This window comes from Hypomesus transpacificus, unplaced genomic scaffold, assembly GCF_021917145.1.
Source record: "Hypomesus transpacificus isolate Combined female unplaced genomic scaffold, fHypTra1 scaffold_61, whole genome shotgun sequence".
In the NCBI taxonomy this organism is placed as follows: Eukaryota; Metazoa; Chordata; class Actinopteri; order Osmeriformes; family Osmeridae; genus Hypomesus; species Hypomesus transpacificus.
The window spans coordinates 417,953-442,937 of NW_025814034.1; the positions used below are offsets into that span (position 1 = coordinate 417,953).

At 47.5% G+C, this 24,985-nt stretch overlaps 1 protein-coding gene across 1 annotated transcript in view; it reads right to left on the reverse strand.

Moving 5' to 3' along the window:
• Window positions 1–2,485: 2,485 nt before the first annotated feature.
• LOC124465873 (cell adhesion molecule 2-like) overlaps window positions 2,486–24,985 on the reverse strand; it is a 43,880-nt gene continuing 21,380 nt past the window's right edge. Inside the window, exons 4-9 of the mRNA XM_047017509.1 lie at window positions 20,192–20,353; window positions 19,927–20,017; window positions 19,637–19,815; window positions 16,150–16,263; window positions 5,401–5,523; window positions 2,486–4,311 (exon numbers count right to left, since the gene is read on the reverse strand). Of these exons, the coding sequence (XP_046873465.1) occupies window positions 4,193–4,311; window positions 5,401–5,523; window positions 16,150–16,263; window positions 19,637–19,815; window positions 19,927–20,017; window positions 20,192–20,353 (788 nt within the window). The 3' untranslated portion in view covers window positions 2,486–4,192. The remainder of the gene's footprint in view (window positions 4,312–5,400; window positions 5,524–16,149; window positions 16,264–19,636; window positions 19,816–19,926; window positions 20,018–20,191; window positions 20,354–24,985) is intronic.

A 24,985-nucleotide genomic window follows, 5' to 3' on the forward strand; every position in this document is an offset into this window, starting at 1 on the left:
TGAACAATTTCATATTAAAACAAACTGGTATTAACTGTCAAAATGTTCCCATAAGCTTGGCTGTGCAGGGGCCACATCTTTATGAAAAGCTCCAAAGCAAACACTGTGAAAGGTAAAGTTCACTAACTAAGAGTACATTTTTTACATCATTTATTCATTGCCCCCAGTTTTAACACCATGGTAAAATCCTAGCATATTTCAGCAGTGTGGAAACGTCGGATTGAATATAACTGAAAAATAGCTGAAGGACAAGTCAGTATTCTGCTAAATCCATAATGGCTACCTGTCACAAGGTCAGATGGAGACCTCCAGAATCCAATAATGTGACATCAGATGACCGAAGCATTGAATAAACACTGAATAACTTTATTAACATAGCGATGATTTAAAATTCAACAAATACACACTGTCAGCATACAAGAACTGGCTAGGTGAGAAGTGCTCGCGAGTTCCCGTTAAAGGGAGAAAAAAAAAAAAGAAGAAAAACAGGCAAAAGAACTAACAGAAACATATTCCTGAGATGTAAATGAAACAGAAATGTATCAACAGAAAATGTTCCCTAAACAGGCTCAACTAAGACTGGATTGGAATCGAAAACGTTTCTATGTTGAAAATGGCAAGGGATAAATGAGACGCTTGATTTAATCAACACTGTTTGATAGTATCACTCAGTCTTGCATTATATGTACGGGCTTCATGTTTACACGTGTTATGACGCTTTATCTTGAAAATGATCTATGATCCGGAGTAATGAAGCAAGTGTGTAGTGAGCTGAAATGAGGAGAGATTAGATAACTCAGGTCATGCTATCCTCACCATGTAGAAAACCAAACCATTTGATTAAAAATACATCTACCAGAAGCCAACTGGGGAGTATGTTGTGGATCAATCATTTATTGGAGTTACTGTATGAAAGACTGGGTCGTCATTGACAGTTTTAAGTACTGTACGATATGTAAGATATAGTTTTTAGTGGGACATGACAATACCAGTATTTCCAAGCTGACTTGTTTAACCAATTACAAATACAACATGAGTTCCTGTGCAAAAAAAGAAAAGCACAATGCAACTGTATTTATAGAACCAATAAACAAACTGCCACATCATGGTCAGTGTAAGATAAGGACTGATGTGAGATTTGTAGCCAAGGTTAATCGCACAGACATCTGTTGGTCACAACATGGCTACAAGGAGAGTCAAATGTGTTTTAACGAATAAGCAATATGTGAAATGGAGAGACGTAAAAAAAAAGTATCTTACAAAGTGAGAGAGCCTACAATATGACATTGCTTGATCTAGTTCAGCATGGTTTTGTGGTATAATTAGTTCCCAAAGACAATAGGGACCTCCACTGCCAGTTGCCGAGGTACTGTGAGGTTCGCTCTTGTAATTTTCATCTAACAAACTGGCCAATATTCTGGGTGAAAAGTCCAGGGAACAAGATACATGTAATGATAAACTTAAAAGCACCAGAAGTGAACAATAGCAAGACTGAAACATCTGGGGACTTGTGCACACCTTACACAACGACTTCCTTCACCTTCAACACAAAGGCAATCACGGTGATCAGTATTTCAAAGCTGCTTGGTTTATTTGAACACAAAGTCATCACAATTTTTTTTTTTCATGATTAAATAGAGAAGCATTTTGGGATGTAAACATAATATCAACCTGCATGTCCTGTGGGATTTAGTTAGATGTCATGGGGATAGAAGCAATTAATTGTAGGTTTTCATTTCTGTTGGAATCAATGTAGGCCTGCTGTGTTTTGCTTTGGGTAAAAACATCAGCAAGATGATACATACAGTTTGCCAGATTCATGGTTAAGGCTGTTGCAATGGTATTCATTCGAGAATACTGTGTATAGTGAACAGTGGGACCACACATCTTACAGTAATATGCAGTAGAGATTAAATAATGACCCAGAAAATGATCAAATTTGTAGTTTTGTCTGACACTCGTCAGTTTAAAAAAAATGTTGTTTTTGGCCAACTGTGACTCCCAGCAGTTGCATTACATATTCAAATGAATTGCAATGAAAGATTATTCTTCTGTAGCTCACAGAATTTTTCAATACTGTCTGTAACCCTGACACAATTCGAAACAACTTTTCAAAAGCCTCCAGATCAGCATGCCACTAGCACTACAAGAACCAGCTAAAAAATCGAAACCAAAACATTTCCAAAGTGGTTCTCCACTAAATTGTCTGAAATCAAATAATTCAAAGATGAAAGCTGGAATGCAAATACAGAAAAGCGTGCCTGATACGTTTTTACCAAAGTTTAGTAATTACACAGTATGTACATGCTGTCTTGTGCTAATGTAAAATAAATCTGTCAAGTTGTAATTAAAGAATCTAGCAATGGCAAATAAAAGAGATTCGTATGGCAATAGATAAATTGGCTAATATACAAATTTGAAGGTATAAGGGATTCCAAAATCTAACAACAATTTTCACTATTTACCACATTTAGCAGACGCAATATACAGCTGTATCAACAGGGGAGCTTAGAATCATATGAACCCAAAAATGAAATAAAAGACACATTTTGTATAAAAACACTGACGAGGCGTATTCTGTTATGAAGGATTTTCGATTATCCAAAGACGTATATTTCTAAATGGAATCAAGGACAGCCAATTTGTCTCCACTTGTTTGACTAGCTAAACTATTCCTGAGGCAATTTAACTGTTGGCAGATAAGTTACTTTACCGACGGGATCATTTTGTGCTTCTATATTTGTCCTCGCTCTTTCAATTTCTTTTGGGGGGGTGGGGTCGGTGGAAGGCCAGGTCACAGGTAAAAAAGCACTCTCACGATGCTTTGATGTGTTAATAAAAGATTTACCTTACCGCAACAGACCTTCTTGAAAGATGTGGGATGTCTTCAATAACTTAGGGGTACCCAACCTTCGCCATGGAAAGCTGTAACATGTTCACATCCAATCCCCAAACTCACCTGACTCTACATATCTCACAGAACATGTTGTGTCGCGGTGAGAGTGTTGGTGTAGCTATGCGTTGGCCTGCACAGTGCAGTAATATACAGACAAAGTAACATGGATATACATAGCAGGTAAGCAAATGGTCATACAAGTTTGATTGTGTTCACTTGACATAGCTTTTTTTTTTTTTTTCATCCAGCATCTCTTTCGTACCTTTTTGGTGTTCATGTCGATAATGTCGGCTCTCTGTCTTACTACCAGGAATTCCTCGCCTAGAAGCTAATGATGTAGAGCATATTATACACATATCTCACAAGCCTTGCTACAGTGTTACACAAAATCCTTCATCTTATCTTACAAGGGGTAACTCCTCTGGTACAGTTCTATTGAGAGGATAGTGAGCGTGGGGGGGAAATGACATTTGCTAAATGCTCCATACTCAATGTAAAAGACGTATGTTTATAAGGCGTAAAAAGCATAGTCTCATTCGAAAAAAAAAACGACGATTTAAATTGTAGAATTAAGAGCCGTGAGTTTAAGCAATGAAACAATGAAGATAAAAATCAGAAAGGATTTTTACATTGTTACTGACGGACACCAAATGAAGGCATTGACAGAAGATCAATGGGCGTCTGTATATTTAGGCACCATGTAAACGTGAGAGGGTCTGTCTGTGGAGACGGGGGGAGATTTGTTTGTGTGTATGTGTGTGTATGTGAGAGTGTGTGTGTGTGTGTAGAGAGAGAGAAAGAGAGAGAGAGAGAAGGTGAAAGAGAGAGAGAGGGCTGTAGCGGTGAAACGGAATAAGATGTTTGAGGTGGCCTCAGGTGGATATGCATATCCATAAGATATTTATTTCACAGAGAAGACGAAAAAAATATAAAATTCGGTTGAAGGCAGACACAGCTCCGGCAGCGAGGAGCTGCCTGTAAAAAAACAAACAAAAAACAAAACAGCTGAAGAACAGGATGGACTGATAAAAAAGAAATTCAACAAAAGATAGGAAATGTGGAGGGGCCTTCTCACTCTACAGTCTGCCCAGGGTTTCCTTGGTGACGCAGCAGGGGCAGTGGACAGCCACACGAAGAGAGAAGGAAGGAAGGAAGGAGGAAGGAGACAGAGAGACGGTAAGGGAAAGCGAGATTTGGAGAGATTGGAGGGAAAGAGGATGGGAAGAGGGAGAGAGGAAGAGGGAGAGAGGAAGAGAGGGAGAGAAAAGATGGGAGCAGCGCAGTGCTCTCTGCAGTCTAAATGAAGTACTCTTTCTTTTCCTCTGCATGTGCGTGGTTGCCTTCAGCGTTGATGATGGCAGTGTCTGCATCCGGTGCGTCATCTGCTCCTTTGGCCTCATTTGTCAAGTATGTTCCTATGGAAACACATGGTGGAAAAAAACAAACTCATCTCGCATGGTCACGAAAACACTTCAAACAGCATAGCGAGAATGTACTAAGGAGCATACGCACAAAATGGCTTCCAAACAGACGACGTTTGGAAGCCATTTTCCGAGTTTCGGATGAAGAAAGGTTTAGCGTTAGATACCGCGTTTAGACGACATGCGTACGCTATGTTTTTGAGTCTTTGTGATATGCGGACAACGTGGCCCAAAGGCCAAGAGAGATATCATGCAGGAATGATCCAAGTTTACATGGTCTATATGTGGTCCTTTCAGGTCATCGTTGATGCACCTCAGCACGCACAACATTGACTGCTGTAATCATGTCTCTATATTGAAGCAGCCTGGACTTGTTTGGGACCTCCCAAGGTCACCTCAGAAAACTCTCCTCCAATCCTCTTTTTCAGTATATAATAACTCTAAAATGTCTGCTTTTCACATTCTGTAAAATTATTCACAAAGGGTCAGGGCTCGGGTTACTTCATTTGTACCAGGAGGTCGATTTTGTTTGCAGTCTCCATCTCCATCTTAGCATCTCTCTCTCTCAGGGAAAGTGCAATTTGAATTTTCGTTGTTATGTGCAATGACAATAAAGGCATTCATTCATTCACTCTCATCTGCCTGCAAACAAAATCTACCTTCTGATACAAATAAAGTAACCCGAACCTGAACTTGCTTGTATAATTTTCTCTTTTTCATTTTTTCTTTTGTTGCCTTTTCTCTTCACAAGGATCAGGGTTCAGAAATAGTTTAAGGAGACATTTGCTTAAAAACCAGACTAGTTTCAACAACCATGTAAGGTTAAAAAAACACTGAAGTTGACTCAATCATTAAGTAAATGAGTATTTATGAAGATAAATGTACGTACCAGTTTTCTCCATATAAATTATCTTATGGATTCTTTTACAGAGTTTGATACATTTGGCCTATGGCTTTATCAAACTGTACAATTATACGTCCCCACAAAGCATCTTTATTGGTGACAGATAACACGGCAACTCGTCTGATACCAGTAAAGGCGGTTTGTGGGGACAATTTTTCAACAACAGCTACTAGTCTTACCTTTATGCCTTGCCAGGTAGCGTCCCAAAACTATAATCAAACACAAGGTGACAAAGACCACGACTGCCACCACTCCACCAATGAGAGCATGATCTGGGCCATGTGGTCCAAGGGCATTGGGATCTGCAGAGAGAGAGAGAGAGAGAGAGAGAGAGAGAGAGAGAGAGAGAGAGAGAGAGAGAGAGAGAGAGAGAGAGGAGGGAGAGAGAGAGAGAGAGAGAGAGAGAGAGGAGGGAGAAATGGTTGGACGTGAAAAATAGTGGAGAGAGAAGAGAAGGGACCGAGAGACAGATAAGAAAGGGAGAGAGAGAGAGATATAGAGAGGAAGGAAGGAAGGGAAGATTATTTCCTGCTCTTTCATGCTGATAAGCATTCTGAGGTGCTGTCATTTCGTCCCCCTCCACCTCCTGCAGTGGGAGCAGCCCATCTCAGAGAGAATAATGAAACGCAGAGAGGCTGACACCGCATTGACACGCAGGAGAGAGCAGCCACACACACACGTACCCCCACCATACACACACACAACCCCACACACACAGTGCTGCAAAATGGAGTAAAAGCGAATGAGAAAGGAACAGGAAAGAGGAGTGAATTATTCAGACGCCCCCCGTAGAGCTTGAGAAGTCCCAGACATGCAAACCAGGGCAACGGAACGCAGTAAATAAATCATCACATGGAAAATGTAAATAAAATGAAAAATGTTTTTTTTTCATGGGGGGGGGGGGGGGGGGTACTACTGTTTCTGAGTCAGATAGAGTGATTGTGGGGAGAGTGATTTGAGTTTAACATGGTGGCTTCAGAACCCCAGCTGAGCTCTGAAAGGAGATGAGATAGCACAGCCGGACCATGAATACAGAACAGCACCTTCGTGGGGGAGGATCCTGCCAAGACTCGTCCCCATGTGCCTTCATCATGTCCCTTCCCTTACCTTCGGAACTCAATCCCAAAGGCCTTTGTCTCGATGTCACACACGCACACAAAGTTGGGGGAAGAACCTTTTCACGCAGGTCGCGGCTGGCATGGACCGGGAGAGGTGGAGGGAGGCGAAGTTGAAGGGAACGCGAAAAAGAGGGCGTGACTGAAGAGACGGAACCAGGAGAGAGACGAATCGAAAGGGCACGAGCGGAGAGACGGGAGAAACGGAATGAGGCAGAGATACATGTAAGTGCCAACTTTCCAGCCGGGCATTAGGCAGGTGGAGGAGCTGAGGAGAGGGGAAATGGAGGGAGGGAGAGATGTGGAGATGGATGGAGGGAGGGAGGGGGAGAGATGGAGAGAAAGATGGATCATAAAATTGCCTGTATTATTCATAACAGTCAGAGGGAGTGGAGAAATTAGCTCTCATCTCCTCATCCTTCAGCTCTGGACGGCTCTGCACACAGACCGTGTCAATATAGCAGGTGACTGCTTGTGTGTGTGAGAGAGAAATAGAGAGTGCCTGTGTGAGTGTGTGTGTGTGCATTACTAATTAGGAAAGCAAGGTCAAACCACAGTTGGAAGAATTGACAGAGTAGAAGATGGACTAACAGAGTGGAGAACTGCCAGACGTTTTTTTGTTGTTGTTTTTTTGGCCTCTCCCTATGTTATCCTTCACTCTTCCATTCCTGACCCTCTCTCTATTCTCTGCCTTTAACCCTGCAGAACGTCCCTTTATCCTCTTTCTCGCCGTCTTTTCTCTCTCCGTGGGTATGAGATGAACAGCTGGCTCCGTCTCGCTTCATAACCGTCTACGGTCCGAGTGACCTGGCTGTCACACATGACCGCTTCCCCGTGGAGACATGCCACACACACACGCACACTCGGGAGCACACACACATACACACTATGTCTAACCGTCTCTCTCTCTCTCTCTCTCTCTCTCTCTCTCTCTCTCTCTCTCTCTCTCTCTCTCTCTCTCTCTCTCTCTCTGTCTCTCTCTCTCTCTCTCTCTCTCACACACGCACACACATATACACGCACCCCACTCTCTTTGTCTCTCTCTAACACACACTCTCTCTGTAGTCTCACTGTGTCGTGGTCATGCTCGGTCGGCAAAGTGAACGTTACAGGAATGTTGCCACCAGATAGCTGGAATAGCGGCCTGCTATTTAGCTACTCATTCTGATATCTAGATACACACATGGCATGACCTGCTCTGCCCGCCCTCCCTCCCTCCCTCCCTCCCTCCCTCCCTCCTTGTTGGTCGCTCTCTTTCAGCCTGCCTGACTATTAATGTCTTTCTGAATATTGATCCTACTGCCTGCATGTCTGTCTGTCCATGTTTTCTCTTTGTGACTACAGTGCTCAGTGGAGGACAGAGAGAGACAGACAGAGAGAGAGGGGGAAGAGAAAGAGACAGACCGATACAAAGAGTGGAAACGAGACAAAGAAAAGGGCGACCGAGAGATGTTCCAGTGAAACCAGGACGGGGCGGCGAGCTAGGGACAGCGGGAGGGAAGGAGAGGTGATACATTTCTCCCTCTCCAGAACACATTATCTTTTAATAAGGCCACAGACGTTCTTCGCCGTGTGATTTAATATTGGAGCGCTGCAGCGCAAACTCGCGGTTTTAATATTTATAATCCTCCAGTGGATGTCTGGCCTCGTGAGTTGGGCTCATTTAATAAAATGAAACGAGTTCAAGGCGGTTCTCTGCTGTTCCTCACTCCAGTGTCCACCGACAAACCATAACTCTGACCCCTCCCTCCCTCCCACCCACAGCCCCAACCTCTCACCTGCACCTTCAAAGTTATTTTGACACGGAGCGGCAGGGTGACATGGACAGGTCAGTCTGCAGGTCTATCTAGGTCTGCCTGAGTGGATTGAACAGCGCTGCGTCGCAGGGGTGTCTGGTGTGTGTTGATGTGCTAACAGGTGTAGGTGTGTGTTTGTGTTTGGGGGGGGTGGTGGGGAGAGGGGTTGACTGGGTCGTCCAGGATTAACCACGCTAGTGCCTCTCTATGGCGTGTATCTACATCCACTTGTGTCTATTCCCATTATGGATGGGGGTGAACCTGATGGCCATTTAATGCACACTCCAAGTAATGCACCCAGTAACACATTTACTAGGTAACACACATGTACCCAGTAACACATTTGCCCAGTAACACACATGTACCCAGTAACACATTCGCCCAGTAACAAACACGTACCCTACCCAGTAACACACATCACATTCAGCCAGTAACACACATAAACCTAGTAACACCCAGTGGCCCAGTAACACAGAATAACCCAGAAATCCCGTAACGCACACTAAGACAGTTAGCCAGTAACAAACCATGACCAGGCCAGTACACAGTATTCCCATAACACACAGTGACGACCCGGTAACGCTCAGTGACCCAGTAGCACAGATGAACCTAGTAATCCAGTAACACAAAGTAACCCAGTGACCCATTCCAAGGAGCATGTCTGTCAGGTGACAGGAGAAGCCTGGGGTTGTACCTGAGTTCAAACCTTCATTGGTTCAGCAAACATTTTGCCCATTCGGAGCGGAACGAGAGCAAACCAAACAATCATTAGCCACTGATGAGTTTTCTAAAAGCTGATAAAGGGGAGCAATGAGACGGAGAGATGAGCTTATTAGCAGAGATATTAGTTCAAGTGAAAGCTCAATTATCTAATCAGGAGCTCAGCTGGAGTGGGCCACGACACTGTCGGAGACCCCCGTAATGGAGAAGTGATGGGCAGGACCCCAAAAGAGGTCCTCGAGGGAGCGAGGCCACACACACATGAACACACACAAACAGACCCACATGTAGGCACACACACAGAGTGATCTTATAAATGCTAAATTGTTTTTGCCTGTCTAGCCCTGTCTGTTGGATGACTTTCCCCCTCGTCTGTGGGAGCATGGCCGCAGCCCTGACCACAGGAGAGACAGACACAGTGTGTGTGTGTGTGTGTGTGAGCCGCAAGCCCAATCGACCACCTGATTTAATCAAGGCCTGCTCTCCATCATATCCACACACGCTCCTTACAAGGGTCTTTCAATGGCCGGCGTGACGTTTGGCTGCATCGCCCCTCCCCCCCCTCCACACACACACACACTCCCCCCCCCCCCCCCCCCCCCCCCCCCACCACACACCCACCAAACACCACCACCACCTGGCTCGGTGAAGATTGGAATTCTAGCCGCTTGCACGCCCGAAAGTATCGCTGTCTCCGTTTGGAACTGGGAGGAAAAAAAAGTGTTTCTTTTTCTCCGGCGCGCCTCCGTCTCTGATATGGGCTCATGAATCACGGGCCTCGGTGCCTCCGATCGATACGGCACCAGTCGCCTCACCGTGGGCTTTTAGTCCTGCGACGTCCTTGTGTGATAGGGCTGTGGGTCAGCGTGTGCGTCCGTGTGTTTCGGTGTGTGTTTGGGAATAACAGGAGGGCAGAGAGACACAGACAGATAGAGAGCGGGGACAGAGAGAGAGAGGGAGAGGGAGAGGAAGATGAAGAGAGAGAGAGAGAGAGAGAGAGAGAGAGAGAGAGAGAGAGAGAGAGAGAGAGAGAGAGAGAGAGAGAGAGAGAGGGAGGGAGAGGGAGAAAGAGAGAGCGAGAGAGAGAGAGAGAGAGAGAGAGCGAGAGAGAGAGAGAGAGAGAGAGAGAGAGAGAGAGAGAGGGGGAGGGAGAGACAGACAGCAATACGGTGTACAGTTTAGTAAAGTAAAGCAATGTTTGTCTGAAATCCTGTTGTGTTGGATTATTGGATGCAGCTAGTCTTACAGATAAGTGCCAGTCTCAGAATTATGGCCTTGCACATTTATGGCTAGCCAGGCTCCAGTAAATGTAAAATATGCACATGCCATGGTTTCACATTACCACACATATCCAAATCTTGTTGAGCCTAGTCCCACTGGTTGTTAGAGTGAACGGATAAAAAAGAACCTCCAGTCTGCAGACTTGACAGTTCAATAAGTCAATTACGATCCAGTTTTTTGGGGGGCTGAGGCTGGAAATTCAGCAATTTGCATCTAATGCATGAGCTGGCACTGCAGCCAAGATTAAGGGCTCCTACGAGACACCAGCACAGGGCCAGGAGAAACACACGTGGGCACAGTCACACACACTCCGACACACACACACACACACACACACACAGCACACATATCCCCTTTCATGCATACAAATAGCTCGAGTGCCATACGGTTATGCGCTCACACACATGGGTGGGACCTGGGATTTGGAGTGTGAGCAACAGCTAGAGCTGGTGTGTGTGTGTGTGTGTTTTGTGTGCCTCCTGCCCCGTGCTGGGTCAGAGTGAATTAATTAGATTCTGAAAACAAATTACTTCTACTAATTATTCAACAAAGCTGTCCTGTCTAGAAGGACATGGCTTGATTATCTAACCCCCACCTTGCACTCGGCCAGCAACCACGAAACTCCGGATAAAGCTGACAGACCGATTAGCAAGAATAACACAGAACCAAATCAAAGGCAACGCAACAACATTGGTATAACACAAACGAATCAACCGCCAGAGCCGGCTACACACGTCGAGTTAACAAACAGGACACATTGATCATGGATATTCCATGGCACACGCTCTTCGGCACCGCGCGCTTAAGGCGCTAAACCTGTCCAATCAATCACTGACCACACAGATGACGCTTGACGTCTCTGCATTGATTTGATCGTTGCCAATAACCCTAATGAACTGGCTCGGCTGACTCAGGCACATCCGCCTGTCACCTGTCCAGACAATCAATCTCTACCCCCGACACCTGAGTTCTCTCAGAGGTCAGCGGTCGCCTCGGAAACAATGACATCACCACCGCCATAAACCTCGTTCCCTGAGCAGAGAAACCGAGTGAAGTCAACAAAAAAAAGAGAAAAAAAGAAAGAACGTAATGGCCCTTTTCAGCAAATTAGGCCTACTTCTCTTTCTCTCTGTGTGCCTGTGTGATCCAGGATTCCTTGCAGTGTCCTTTACTGCTAAGACGTAATGAATAGAGGGAATATTGCGTGTAATTCTTACAGGCGCCCCAGGACGTGTAATGATTTCTCGGGTTCTGTCCTGCGCTTTATTCCAAATCGTCCCGATAATTTTATCCTGAAGCGTCTCAGTGTGACAGGTCATCAATAACCCGGGCCTGCCGCCTAAGTGGAAGGACCTTTGCATTACGCTTTAATTCCTCCCCTGCTACCTCGCTTTTTTAAAAACGAGGGAGGTGGAGGGGTGGAAGAAACACAGGAAGAGAGAGCGAGGGAGGGAAGGTGGCACTCAGGGTCCGTTGTCTCAATATTTAACCACCTCGCCCCCCCCACCACCACCACCGCCACCATTTTTTCTTCCTTCTCCAGGGATGTGGGTTGCAACCCAGCTCTTTTCCATTTGAAAGATGGCGAGTTGCCTCGTCAGCCCATAGTCTCTCAAACCTCCGGAGACTCCTCCCCGTCGTATTCTCGGTGCCCTGGATCTCCCCTCCATTAAAACCCTGATCGATGAGAATGAAGACGCGTCGTTAGAAGGCCTCTCAGGAATGGAAAGTGTTCGCGTGCCTATTGAGCTCCAACTCGAGGGCTGTGGCCTCAGCCAAACACCGCCTAAACAGGTGAAGCGGGGTTAAACACATAAAGACACACCGTCTATTAGGACGTGAGTCATTCCATTTTCGGGCGGATTCCTAGAGAGGACGAAAAGAAGAGGCCCAATCCAGTTGCATGTAGCCGGGGCTGAGGCTGGGGCTGGGGCTGGGAATGAGGCTGGGGCTGAAACAAGGGAACAGCCTGATTCCAAAGAATCTATTGGCTGCCATTCATTTCAAACGCGATGCACAAACAAACACATTTTCTAAACTCAGCTCATTAAAGCTTCCTGAGGTGTTATTCCCACCACAGCTTATTGGAAGCAACTGGAGTTCTCCTTTGTATTGTAGGCCCATATTGTTACCTGTGGAACAGCATGCATGAATTATTGTGTTTTTCTTTCATTTCAAGGTGTTGTCATGGGGGCATGCCACAGTGTGAAAACTAGTGGCTTTTGCTGTCAAAACAAGCCTAAACAGCAATACAAAATACTGGATGGCTGACTTTTCTACAAAGGAAATAGGCTGTTTAAATTTGAGAACCATGAAAGCATTACCACAACATTAGAATATGTAGAAATCAAGTACATTCATCGATTATGACCTACTTAGTAGCTACATTCAATTTGACTCGACACTCAAACTAGTCAGGGTATAATTTCGTTTCAAAATAAAAATGGATTTTATTCCCTATAGACAAGTTTTGCATTCTACTGATGTCCTCTAAGAGTTGTTTTGACGCTCAGTAAGCAGCTCAGTGCCAGTATAATGTACATTTCTAATTTTTGGAGTGACCCGCTTACTTTCCAGACAATTGTATGCCATCAATTCTGTTCCAGCCAATTGCCTTCGCAGAGGCGGGCCTTCCTCCTTGGCTTATTTAGTGAAACCACATCAAACTCGAGCTGTAGGAAAGCCCAGGAGTTCAGATAAAAGTGGGGGCACTGTTTCTCATATTTGAATTTATTTAATAATTTTACCTAAAGTGCAGCGCTTTTTTGTCCTAGACCTTGAAAAAGTGCCAACCCCAATCAGCTCCTTCGATACACTAGCTACGCTTTATGGGAGGACAGAAGGTTCTTTAGGGTTTTTTAAGGGGAATTTGATGTGTTATTAAGTCTATGCAGCAGACCATAATGGGCCATGTATTACCAAGGTAACCTCAACTGAGTGACGGTTGAGACTCTAAGGGGAAGAAAAGACCATAACAATACAGCCATAATTCCTGTGTTCTGAACTCCCACCAGCTCAAGGTTCTACTTCTCTTTTACTTCTCTTTTATTCCCTTTATTTTCTTTCTTTCATGGCTGGAAAGTACTAATGGTCCTGGAAAAAAAACGAATGTCCCCCACTGAAAAAAAAGTGGATGGATTTTATTTCCACACCACGGTTTTCTGCAGACCGTGACACTAGGCATGACTAATCGCCGCAGGCCTCGCAGCGGGCCTTTCTCCGGGGCGATATGGGCTGGAAGAAGTTGGCCAGCGGAGCACTGATTATGAAAAGTGAGTCGTAAATATTTTAAACACCCCGGAAACCCTTGTGCTTTACTCAACCTTTCAGCTTCCGAAGGTCAAAGCTAATTTGCAAGCCATAAAAATGCATTTGGCAGATTTTAGAAGGAGCTAAGAGGGGACGGGGGGGACGGGGGCGAGGGGAGGTTGGAAGGAGAGAGAGGCGCGGGCGGGGGGGGGAGGGGCATTGATGACATCGTAAGGCCCCCCTGATACCCTGTGCAAGAGTTATTACAGCCATTAAGCTCGGCTAGGGGTGGGGGGGGGAGAGAGCCGGAGAGCGACAACGTGTGTATATGTGTGTGTGTGTGTACGCGCGAGAGAGAAAACCAGAGAAAGAGAAAGAGCTTTGAAATGGGTGGGGTGTGGGTGGAGCACAGCCAGCGTTGGCACCGTGTGGAGCCCCTGGCACCTTGAGAGCCTCCCAGAGGAAAGACAACGCTCGCCAGCTCGAGGAGACCTGCGCAGAGGCATCCCCCACCACAAACAGCGGCTGTCAGCCTGTCTCTCTCTGGGCAAGCCGGCTCCCCGTGTCTGTATCTGATGTGCTAAAAGAAGCCCCGCGTGGGGGGACCTTGGGACTTCTCTCCGGAGGGCTCCATCCTGTCCACATGTCAAACAGATATACAGCCGTCGAATCAACATGGCGTGCCGCGGCAATTTCCCCAGACGTCGGCGCCGGCTGTGTCAACATGCCAACGCTGAGAGGAGAACTTGTTACGTTCGCCCGGATTTGAGAGATGACTGCGTCCCCCCCCCTCACCACCCCCCCCCCCCCCCCCCCTTTTCCCTCCACCACCTCCCTCCCCCCGGGTCAGTCTGCCATCTCCGGGATATGGCGCGGACAGAAGGGTGGTCAAGGGCACACGCACGTGCCTCCACGTCGTCCATAAACATGAGGGCCCGCACCGCGGAGATACAGTGCGACTCGCGCGCCGCGTGTATATGCATGATTATGTACATATATTTACATAAAAGCCACGTGCGGCGCGATACACTCCAAATCACTTTATTGTTTTGCACAGGGGACACCTTGACTGCCAAGCTCGCGGCAGAGCGCGTCTCACTTCGACAAGTTTGCAAAGTCGCCTTTTGCCGTCGTCGCGCGAAGGGGGCGTCGGTGGCTCCAATAGTAGCAGACCATGGTTGTCACTGGGTCAACCGACGTGATGCAATATAGTCTAGCGACAGCCTGTCGTTGGCTCAACCTGTCTGTCTGTATGCCTGTCTGTCCCTCAGGACACAGCACAAGTATGACAGAGGAGAGAGGAGAAACGGAGGAAGAGTAGTAGGTAAAGACATAACTCGCTGTAGCATATGTTTGCCGTGGAGCCGAGCCACACATCCCCCCCCCCCCCCCAAAAAAAACTGAAAGAACTTGATTAAAAAAGAGGAAAATGGATTAGAAGCGAGCTTATGGCGTTATTTGCTTGGGGTGGGGGTGGGGGGAGAACCTGTGGAAGGTAATAAATGAGACTGTGTGAAATGAGGGTATTCCGAGCGCGCAGGGAGAAGGCGTCGGCTTCTGGCTGTGGCATCGGAGAACCCGTGTCCCTGAAACCTCCAGTCAACAGGGCGGCTAGACAAACACGCATCCGAACAGGACGGGGGGGAAAGAAGAGAGGGATGAAGGAACCGACAGGACATCACAGAGCTCTGAATCCCTAGGGGGGAATCTCCCAAGAGACGTGGAGGGAAGGAGAGAAGGATGAATGGAAAGAAAAAGGGAACTCTTTGGTGCAGAGAAAAATAACTGAGGACCAGGAAGTTGGGGTTCAGGTAAACAGACACTGGGACAGGCACGGCGGACAGCTGAAAGATCAGTTAATCGCCAGTGGAAGGGTGGAAGAGACCGAGGTAACACACACGAACAGGACAACATGACTCGGCAAGAATCAGGAAATAGGCGTTTTCGGGCGAACTGACAGGAGTTGGAGTAGGAGTGTTAAAAAGAGGGTAAGCTGATTGGAGAGACAGATGGAGAGAGAGACAGAGAGAGAGAAAGAGAGAGAGGGGGAGAGAGAGAAAGAGAGATGGAGAGAGAATGAGAGAGAGAGAGAGACGTCCTCGGCAAAATCTCGGTGGAGAGCACAGGCACACTTGGAGGGGAAGAGAAAGGGAAGGAGCGATAATGAGATGAGAGAGAAGTGGGAAGAGAATGGGCGTGAGGCAGGGGAGAGGTAATGCCAGGGTACGGGAGATCCATTACGTTGGGGAGAAACGCCAAAAGACGGACACATTGAAACGGGTGGCAGATTGTGGATGAGGTACGAACGACAGAAAAGTGGGGTGGGATGACAGAGAGAGAGAGACAGAGAGAGAGATAGATAGAGACAGAGAGAGAGAGAAAGGAGACAGAGACAGAGAGAGAGATAGAGACAGAGAGAGAGACAGAGAGAGAGACTGAGAGAAAGACAGAGAGAGAGACAGAGAGAGACAGAGACAGAGAGAGAGACTGAGAGAAAGACAGAGAGAGAGACAGAGAGAAAGGAGACAGAGAAAGGAGACAGAGAGTGAGAGAGAGAGACCGAGAGAGAGACAAACAGATGTCTCGCGTATGTAGAGGAGCACTGCCCCGGACGGTGCGAGCGAGAAGGAGGAGAGAGAAGGAGGACCAGGGCTGCGGTGGACGGAGGAGACAGAAGATGGGGGAAGGGTGGGTGCGGGGAGAGAGGTGTGCACTGGTGTGGGTATATGCAGGGGGGGTGGGGGGGAGTGGGTGGGGGGTACTGTACCTCTCTCGTCGGTGACGGTGCGGTCTGAGGCGTGGCTGTCTAAGAGGACGGCGGTGTCTGGAGGGGTGGGATGGGGGGGAGGAGTGGTGGGTGGAGGCGGGGTGGTGGGGACCTCTAGGGAATGGGACGCAGACGATACACATACACACAAAGAAACAAAAACAAACATATGAACGGATGGACAGATGGAGAGACAGACAAAACAACGATGACGTCAAATCAACAAAATCAACATGATATATATTTATATATTTGTATGATTCTAGGCTATATAAATATGAGGATGGAAAACTCAAATGATAGATTAAAACATGAGAAACAAAATTGTGTGCAGCATACATACAGACGCTGCCAATAAAACAGTTCATAACAGAAAACGAAAAAATGAACTACTCCCCCAACATTGACATGGGCCACAGTTTCAAATCCCTTGGACGTGTGCACAACACCGTTTAAGACAATCCTTCACCATTCTATTCCTGTCGAATCCTGGATACCAGAGTTTGAAAGTTAACTCACAGGGCTCCTGCTTGAGGCTGTTAGAATACTAACAGCGACAGAGGGGTCAAAGGTCACGCCAGTCAGGTTTTGAAGGCAAGACGCATCACCAGGAAGTGGAGCTCCATATGATTTATTCATTGGTCGGGAACACAAAACAAAATGGAAGCCGAGATTTCAAAGCTTTGTCTGGCCTTTCCCTTTGTTGTGGTATTAGCATATTAGCATATCGGGTGTAAGCATAGTGCTACCAACCATGGGGCTTTAACGAGGTTAGGACGATAAGAGCTAAGGATAAGATTCAACTTTATCCAGTGCCTATTACCATGATTAATGTTCAGAGATGAAGTTAGCATTTAGCCATCAAGGCTGTTTTGCACGGAGCCCAGTTTAGATAAAGGCTAAGGAGAGACAAGTCGGCATGCTTTGATAAGGCCAGTCCATAACAAGCTGCACACTGATGACCTCACACAGCCAGTGAAGTGGATAACATTGACAGGGTAGTGGAATTCCACAATGCTCATTTCAAAATATCCAGATAAACCCTTGCTTCACAGCAAAATATTTTTCATTTATTGACTTAATTATAAATGATAGAATCTTTCTTTGGTTGTCCCTGGCAGCTTCTACCTGAATTTACTATCCACCATCAACCGCTCTGAATAAGTATTGCGTAATTACTTAAAATGTGAACATTTACCTGCTATTTTAATTCCATGTTCTCAGGCGTAATTGACTTTTTACTTTAAAATGGAACACTGCGTTAATTTTGTTTTATTTTATCCGAAGTCATATTTCTCACTTTGGCCCATGAAAGCATCTTGTTAAATATAGAACTGAAATATTGTGTGACAAAGTTAATGGGGTTACAGCAGAACCTTGCCTTTTACCTTAATGTCTGCCTCCTTATTACAGAGAGAGCTGGAGGCTTTTAATTGGCCAAGGCACTACTTCTGAGGCCCCAGCATCCTCAGCGCCCGGGTGACATTTCAGCCTTGGCGTGAATCACCGAGCAGCTAAGTGCTCGTCTGGAGAAGAGCATGAATAGGGAGGGGGAAAAAAAATGAGTACGTTTTCGGCAAACCATCAAAAAGGCATTTTCAGGAATGATGGCGACCATTGCGAAGAGCTAAAAGGTGTGTTAATCGCCGATGAAGGGTAGGGGAACCTGTGTGCCATTTCAAAGGAACGGGTAATGAATACAGACAAGACGCCATAGCTGCGATTCCCAATTACCTTCTCGAGTGGTGGAGGTAGTTGTCTGCTTTATAGCATCAACATCATTAAGTGTGTCGGTTACTCTTATTGTTACACTGAGCTGGCATTTGACTGTACGTTGAAGGAGGAAATACTTTATGCACGTCACATAGACAGGTCTAATTGAATCTGCTCAAGACCTTCAAGGAGGAGAAAGAGGAATATAGAAGAAAAAAAATGCAGAATGTTTAATACGCCGGATTTAATTTGGCTGAGTATCTAGCTGAAGGTTTTATGAGTCTAGACCTGAAAAAAAGAAAAATCTAGTCATGAAGAGTTATGTGCCCAAATCTCTGCAAATTTCAAACCTCTTTTGGGATCAACAAAGAGCAAAGATGTTGGGCTTGTTTTGTGAAGGGCTAGAATTGTGGTATCGTAGGAATCAGCATTCATTGAATGCCCTTAGGCTCACTTCAAGTAACATAAAAGACAGATCAACTTTTTCCAAATGGCCTCATCATCATTCTGGATATTCAGTGTTTGGCTTGTTTACACTTTTCCACTTTCTTCGTTTCTCATTTCATCCCCTCTAGGTACTTCATAGTTGTCTTCCAACTGTTATAATTGGTGTTTGAATGGACTCCTAACTTCAGCTTGGGGCTTTCATGTTGAAATAGTTCCAAAATAATGCAGTTTAATTCAACTTGGGAATCCATTTGCACTGACTCCAGCATTGGTTATTTCCAAGACACAGTCAAACTAAACCTAACAAGGGTTAAACCATTTTGTTCCTGGTTGAGAATTTTCCTATGTTTTATTATGAAAAAAGCAAACTCATCTGATTAATTGTACAGACACCAATATACCAATGGAGCACACTTTGAAATACGTTGAAGGTTTTGACCGGTGTTATTTCCACAGGTCTGTTCTGCTATCTCCTGTTCCTACTCTTAAAAAGAATCCCCGTCAAGACTTTGGCTGTCTCCAAGGTCTGCTTGGACACTGGGCTATGTTGGTTTGCACCAGTTCAGCTATCTCTCCCCTTGCAAGCGCCTGTCCTCTTAGGACCTGGTTGGAACTGGCAATCCCAAATGCATGAGTTCATTCTAGCCTTGTAATTTTTTTTCTAAGTCTCAATCCACCTACAGATCTACCCTACAGACACAGTAGGAAGAACCAACACTGTAACAAAAGCCCATGCCCGCAGGGATATCAGTATCTCACATCAGAAGAGCTGAAACCAAGAAGGCTGATTCTCCAACCACTCTCTTTCTCAAACAGGGAAACTAAAAAGGAGCTCTTTCTTCTCGATCTTTTTGATTATTTCTCTCTCCTCCCCCCGCTCTTCCCACGATAACAGAACCCGTCTTTAAACATGACTGCCTTCTCCCTTCTCCCTTCTCCCCTCCCCTCCCCTCCCCTCCCGCCCCCCCCCCCCCCCCCGCCCCCCACCTCCCGCCGTCTTCCTAAACCCTTCAGAAAAACAGGGGTGAGGGAAAAGTCTCGCTTCTGCTCTCCGCTCGGAAGCGTTATTACTCCTGACGGATGTCATCGCCGAAACAGCGGAGAGGAGGAGGGCTCTGGATCCCCCCCACGCTCCTTCTCTTACCTCTCCTCCTCCTCTTCCTCCTCCTCAGGCGTTCCCGGGATTCACTTATCTTCCTCTGTAACGTTCCTCGCGTTCCCGAACAACACTGCACTAAAACAATCTGCCTCCGTCACATATTTCTTTGTCTGGGTCTCTACGTTTCTGTCTGTGTGTGTGTGTGGGTGTGTGTGTCCCGCCGCTCACCGTAGACGTAGAGGATGTATTCGGCACTGCTGGTGCCCAGGTGGTTGGTGGCTTCGCAGCGGTAGGTGCCGTTGTCCGTCTTGTTGAGGGAGGTGAAGGTGAGCTCGCGTCCCTCCACGATCATGCGCTCCGGGTCGGGCAGCTCGCCCCCGTCCTTGGTCCACATGACGGGGTCCGGCCTGGGGGGTGGGGGGGGAAGGTGGAGGGGTTAGGCGGGTTGACATCTACAGTTCAGTACTGTGGCTACCGTGATGATGCTGATGATGACGATGACGAGGGGGGGCACTTACGAGGGATTTCCTTTGGACACGCACTCCAGCTTCAGATACTGGCCTTCCTGAGGGAAGGTCAGCGAGTTTGTGATCTCCACACGAGGGGCATCTGACAGAAAAAGAGAGGGGGGAACCGGCAACATGTCATCAATCAGTTCCACAAGAAAATGTGTGTGCCTGCCATGGTCTGGGTATATGGCTGTGTGTCGTCAAATCTGTATGTGAGTTTTTTCAAGCGTGTTTGTGTGTGTGTCTGTGTGTGTGTGCCTGTGTGTATACTCACAGTGGACCTCCAGGACCTCGGTGGCCTGTTGCGGTGACTGGGTCAGGGCTACATGGTCCACCTTGCAGGTGTAGGCCACGCCGTCATCGTTCCTGTCAACCCGCAGCTGCAAGGAGTTGCGCACCGTGAAGGTCTTGCCGCTGGCATTCACCTCCTTAGCACCTGTACACACACACACACGCACGAAAACACACACACACACGTAAACCAAGTCAGCTGCGTGTTCAAATCACTGTGCGAAAACACACACAGTCCTGTCCTGTCCGCCGACAACAACATCTTCCCCCAAAACAACAAGACTGCAAAGTATGTGTCTGTATGTGTGCGCGCACGTGTGTGTGTCAGTGTGCATCTGTGAGTGTGTGCCTCTCAGGATATGTCTCTCATATTGATTTTTCTTTCAGTTTTTTCACTTCTTACAGCTCGATGGGCACGTCTAAGTTTTCAGAATAGTTTTGAAAGAGAGCAGCGGAGTGCTTCGGCCCGTCGCGCTCTCTCTTCCTTTCTTTGTCTGTCTCTCTCTCCCTTTCTCTCTCTCTCTCTCTCTCTCTCTCTCTCTCTCTCTCTCTCTCTCTCTCTTTCTCTCCCCCCCTTTCCCCCCCCCCCCCCTCTCTCTCTCTCTCTCTTTCTCTCTCTCTCTCTCTCTCTCTCTCTCTCTCTCTCTCTCTCTCTCTCTCCCTGTCTGTTTTGTCTTTCTCTCTCCCTCTCTGGCTCTCTCCCTCTGGCTCTCTCTCTCTGTCTCCCTCTCTCTGTCTCTCTCTCTCACATTCTCTTTCCCTCTCTCTCTCTCGCTCCCCATGTCTCTCCGTGTCCGGCCTGCATAGACTTATCCAGGCCACTATTGTCTACCTCCCTGCTATCAGCACGACCAGACATGACAGTTTCCACATGTGACAGGTTCAGCGAGCTGCTTGGTTAGGCGAAGTTGGATAGAGAGACGCACGTCCTTATCGTCAACAGAGCTGCAGTTCAGATTAGTCAATACAGAACCCAGCCATCGCCAGCATGCACGTACACATGCGTGGCAGGCTGCCAAACACAGGTGCATGTCGCTGTCACCGAGTGGAACCGAATTTGTATTGTTTGTTTTTCTCCCCCATTTAATTGTTTGTGTTGATTTTTTTCCCGCCCTTGTTTGGCATCTCCCTCTTATTCCTCTCGCCTCCGCCGTAACAAGCTCCGGAGAGCGTTCGTGTGTAAACGCGCTCTCTCTCTCTCTCTCCCTCCCTCTCCCCCTCCGACTCTGACTGACTGAGTTTGTTTATTTGTTAGTATTTGCTCCCCCTCCACCACCCATCCTCCCCCTCTTCCTCCTCTCTTCTCATCTGCTATCCCGCTGGGATATGGCTCCATGAGCAACATCTATCCATCCATCTATTCATCCATCCATCCCTCTCCCCCTCCCTGTCTTTCCATCCACTTCTCTCTCTCTCTTGCTCTCGCTCTCTCTCTCTCTTGCTCTGTCTCCAGTTTCCTTCTCTAAACAATCTTTTCTGCTCAGTCACTTCCTTCTGTTGATGCGCACAGAGCCCGCCTCCCTCCAGGGAAATGAATGATTGGCAGGTGCGTTGCTTAGCAACACCCGGACAGAAATAGGGAGGGGCCAGTTCTGGGCACAAAGACACCTGATGAAGAGAAATGGTCCTCTGGATCTCGAGCTCGCTGTCGCAGTCAGCTGCTTAACTTTCTCCTCCTCCCCCCCCCCCCCCTTTTCATCTCTCTCTCCACCCTGCCCCTGCTGGTGTCACTCTTTAGGGGACATACATATGGCAAGCAGTGTGTCCTGTCAGCGGGTTGCCATGTTCTGAACAGATGGTCTCCCAACCCCCTTTCCGGTGTCTTCCAGTATTTCTTCCCTCATTTCTCCTCTCCTTTTGAACTAAGTTGAACAATAAAGTGCGTCTTCTGCCCTGACTGTGGCCCCAGGAGCGTAAACAGTCTATTCACCAAGCTTTAGAGTTAAAGCCAACATGTTCGAGGCCAAGAAAGCCATTACGTGGAAATCTCCCCCCTGATGACATTTAATAACGTTTTTTTGTGCCTCGGCGCTAATTTGAAACAGGGATTACAAGCTAGCTGTGTTTTATGTCTGTAATGTGTTGATTCAACAGAATAGCTCTGTGTGATTGCCTGTAGAGTCTGCATTACTGCTGCTGAGGCAGAAAATGAATGCATTTATTACCAAAGCTATGAGTCAGTCTGTGTGTGTGTGTGTGTGCGTGTGTGTGTGTGTGTGTGTAAGCTTGTTGCCATGCCAGCCGTCTTTTAATGTGTTTTAACATCAAGTTTTCGAGAGTAAATCCTCAAGTGGACTTTAAAAGGTTTTTAAATCGGAATTACACTGAATAAATGACATTTTTCCTGGTTTGTGAAATCTAAACCCTGCGGATGGTGGATTTGATTGTCTAGTCTGGTCCAGTGCTCCAGCGTATCCTCGTTATAGAGTGTGACTGACATTGTGGTGCAGCTGTGAAATGTTGTCGAACCTCTTTTTGAGGGAAGTCCTTTACAAATCTGGTGAACAGTACAGTGACTGTGCACATTTGCGCGCGATGCGGACGTGTCTGTGTGTGTTTGGAAACAGACCTGTGTGTGTGTTGGGGTGTCTGGGTGCACGTCTGCAACTTGGTCGTGTCCGTGTGTGCGGGTGTCTGTTTGGACGGAGAGCCTTCATTGGCCCACTGACGTCCAATCACAGCAGCACCGATGAACACCCAGCTGCCACACGAGCTCAGCCTCTGAGATGGACAGGAGTTCCCGTGACACGCACGTCAACTGACACGCACACACACACACACACACTTGCCGACGCTCAGTGAGACGAAAACAGTCGAGGAGCAGACGGGAGAGCGAGCGAGAGGGTGACGGAAGAAAAACAAAAGAGAAAGACACGGAAAGAAAGGGAGGCGGAGGGACGGCGAGGAGCAGGGAAAGGGTGTGAGGCTCCGACGTCGACCGCCTCTCCACGTCAGGGGAGACGACAGGACTCGAGAGCAGACGCGCGGCGTTCCCGTTCGAGACACATTCGGCAACACGCAAACAACCGCGCGGGGTTGCTAGGGCAGTACCTTTGGGATCACCTGACACTGTGTTTTACTTCGAGCGCACTCGAGTCCCCCCCCCCCCCCCCCCTCAAACAAAAACAATATCACTTTCCTGTGCCAATGCACACGACATCAAGTAGAGATCCTGGAGATATTCTCCTCAGACCGCACCCAAAAGCTGGGTGACGGTGCTGGGACCATATTTTCAAGCTCAGGTACAGAGCTCCAGGATTATCCTGCAACCTGTTCGCATGTAAACCCACCTCCCCACTCACACACACACACACACATTCACCATACACAAAGTCACACCTGAGGTGAAAGACACACGTAACCCAACATCCAACTGTGTGCACCCCTCACCATCCACCTGTCAGTGCATAATACTCTCCATTGGAGTCTGTGTGCCTGTGTTTGTGTGGCCGGGCGTGTCCATGGTGTGTTAAGCCCCTAGTCTGTAGTCAAGGCCCTCTCCTATACGCTCCTATAGGGATGGAGGGAGGGAGGGGGGGTAGTCTTTCAGTGGCTCAATGGGGAACCTGAGAGTGGGGGAGAGAGCCTGAGAGGGGAAGAGAGGAGCGAAGCCAGGCAGGGGATTGATGACAGAAGGGAGGGAGGATGGATGAGGAGAAAGAGCAAGACAGAGAGAGTCGAGAGAGAGAGAGAGAGAGAGAGAGAGAGAGAGCGACAGAAGGGGAGGGAGAGCGGGACGGCGACAGAGGAAGAGACAGACAGAGACAGAAGGAGGACGTGGACAGAGAGGGAGAGAGAAGGGAAGAGGGGGAGAGGGAGAGAAAGCCAGAGAGAGTGGGAGAGAGAGAGAGAGACAGACAGAGAGACAGAGGGAGCGGTTGACTGCTGGGTTTGAGTAAACAGCCTCAACAACTGCTATGGAGCTTTCTCTAATCCTGCCAGCGGGGAACTGGAGTCTCAGAGTTCAACGCTCACACGCACACACAGACACACACACACACACACACACACACAACCTCGTCTCACTTTGCTTGCCTTAGTCTCTCTCTCGCTCGCTTTCTCTCTCTGTGTTAGGCCGTGTCCTACCTGTGATCACAGCTTCCATATGCTAGCTGTTGGAAGTGGAGGTTCATCTCCGAGCCCCCTGCTAGCTTGAATTAGCATGAACTCGGAGAAGGCAGGTGTTTCTCTCACACACACACACGTGCAAACACACGCAGGCACGCACCCACACACACACACACCGATAAACCAAAGTGCCCCCCCCCCCCCTCGTACTCTAATCACTCTTTCTCACTTTCCAACCTGTCATCGACACACAGGAGGCACAGAGGCACTGTCTGTCTTATTGTCATCACTACTCAGGTGGTCGTCCCCTGAGTGTGTGTGTGTGTGTGTGCTCGCTGAGTGTGTATGCAGGTCTGTGTGCGCTCGCTGAGTGTGTACGCGCGTGTGTGTGTGTTCCGTGTCGAGGGAGAGTTTTTGAGAGTGTGTGTGTGTGAGAGTGTGTGGGCGTGGCGGGGAGCTCTACAGGGGTGTCAACGTGGGTTATCAGGCAGGAGGGAAGGGAAGTGTGTTTCGGTTTTTTTTTGTATCACATTTGCTCTTTTTTGGTGTCACATCTTCTCCGGTACAGTTTAATAGCCCCGCAGAGACGCTGAGGCGCGCTATCGCCAATACTTTAAGAGGAAAAAGAGAGAGAGTGCAAAAAAAGAGAACGAGAGAGATTTCTCTGACGTCTGTTTCTGGGTAATGTTGGGGCCCGAGACACTTGTGT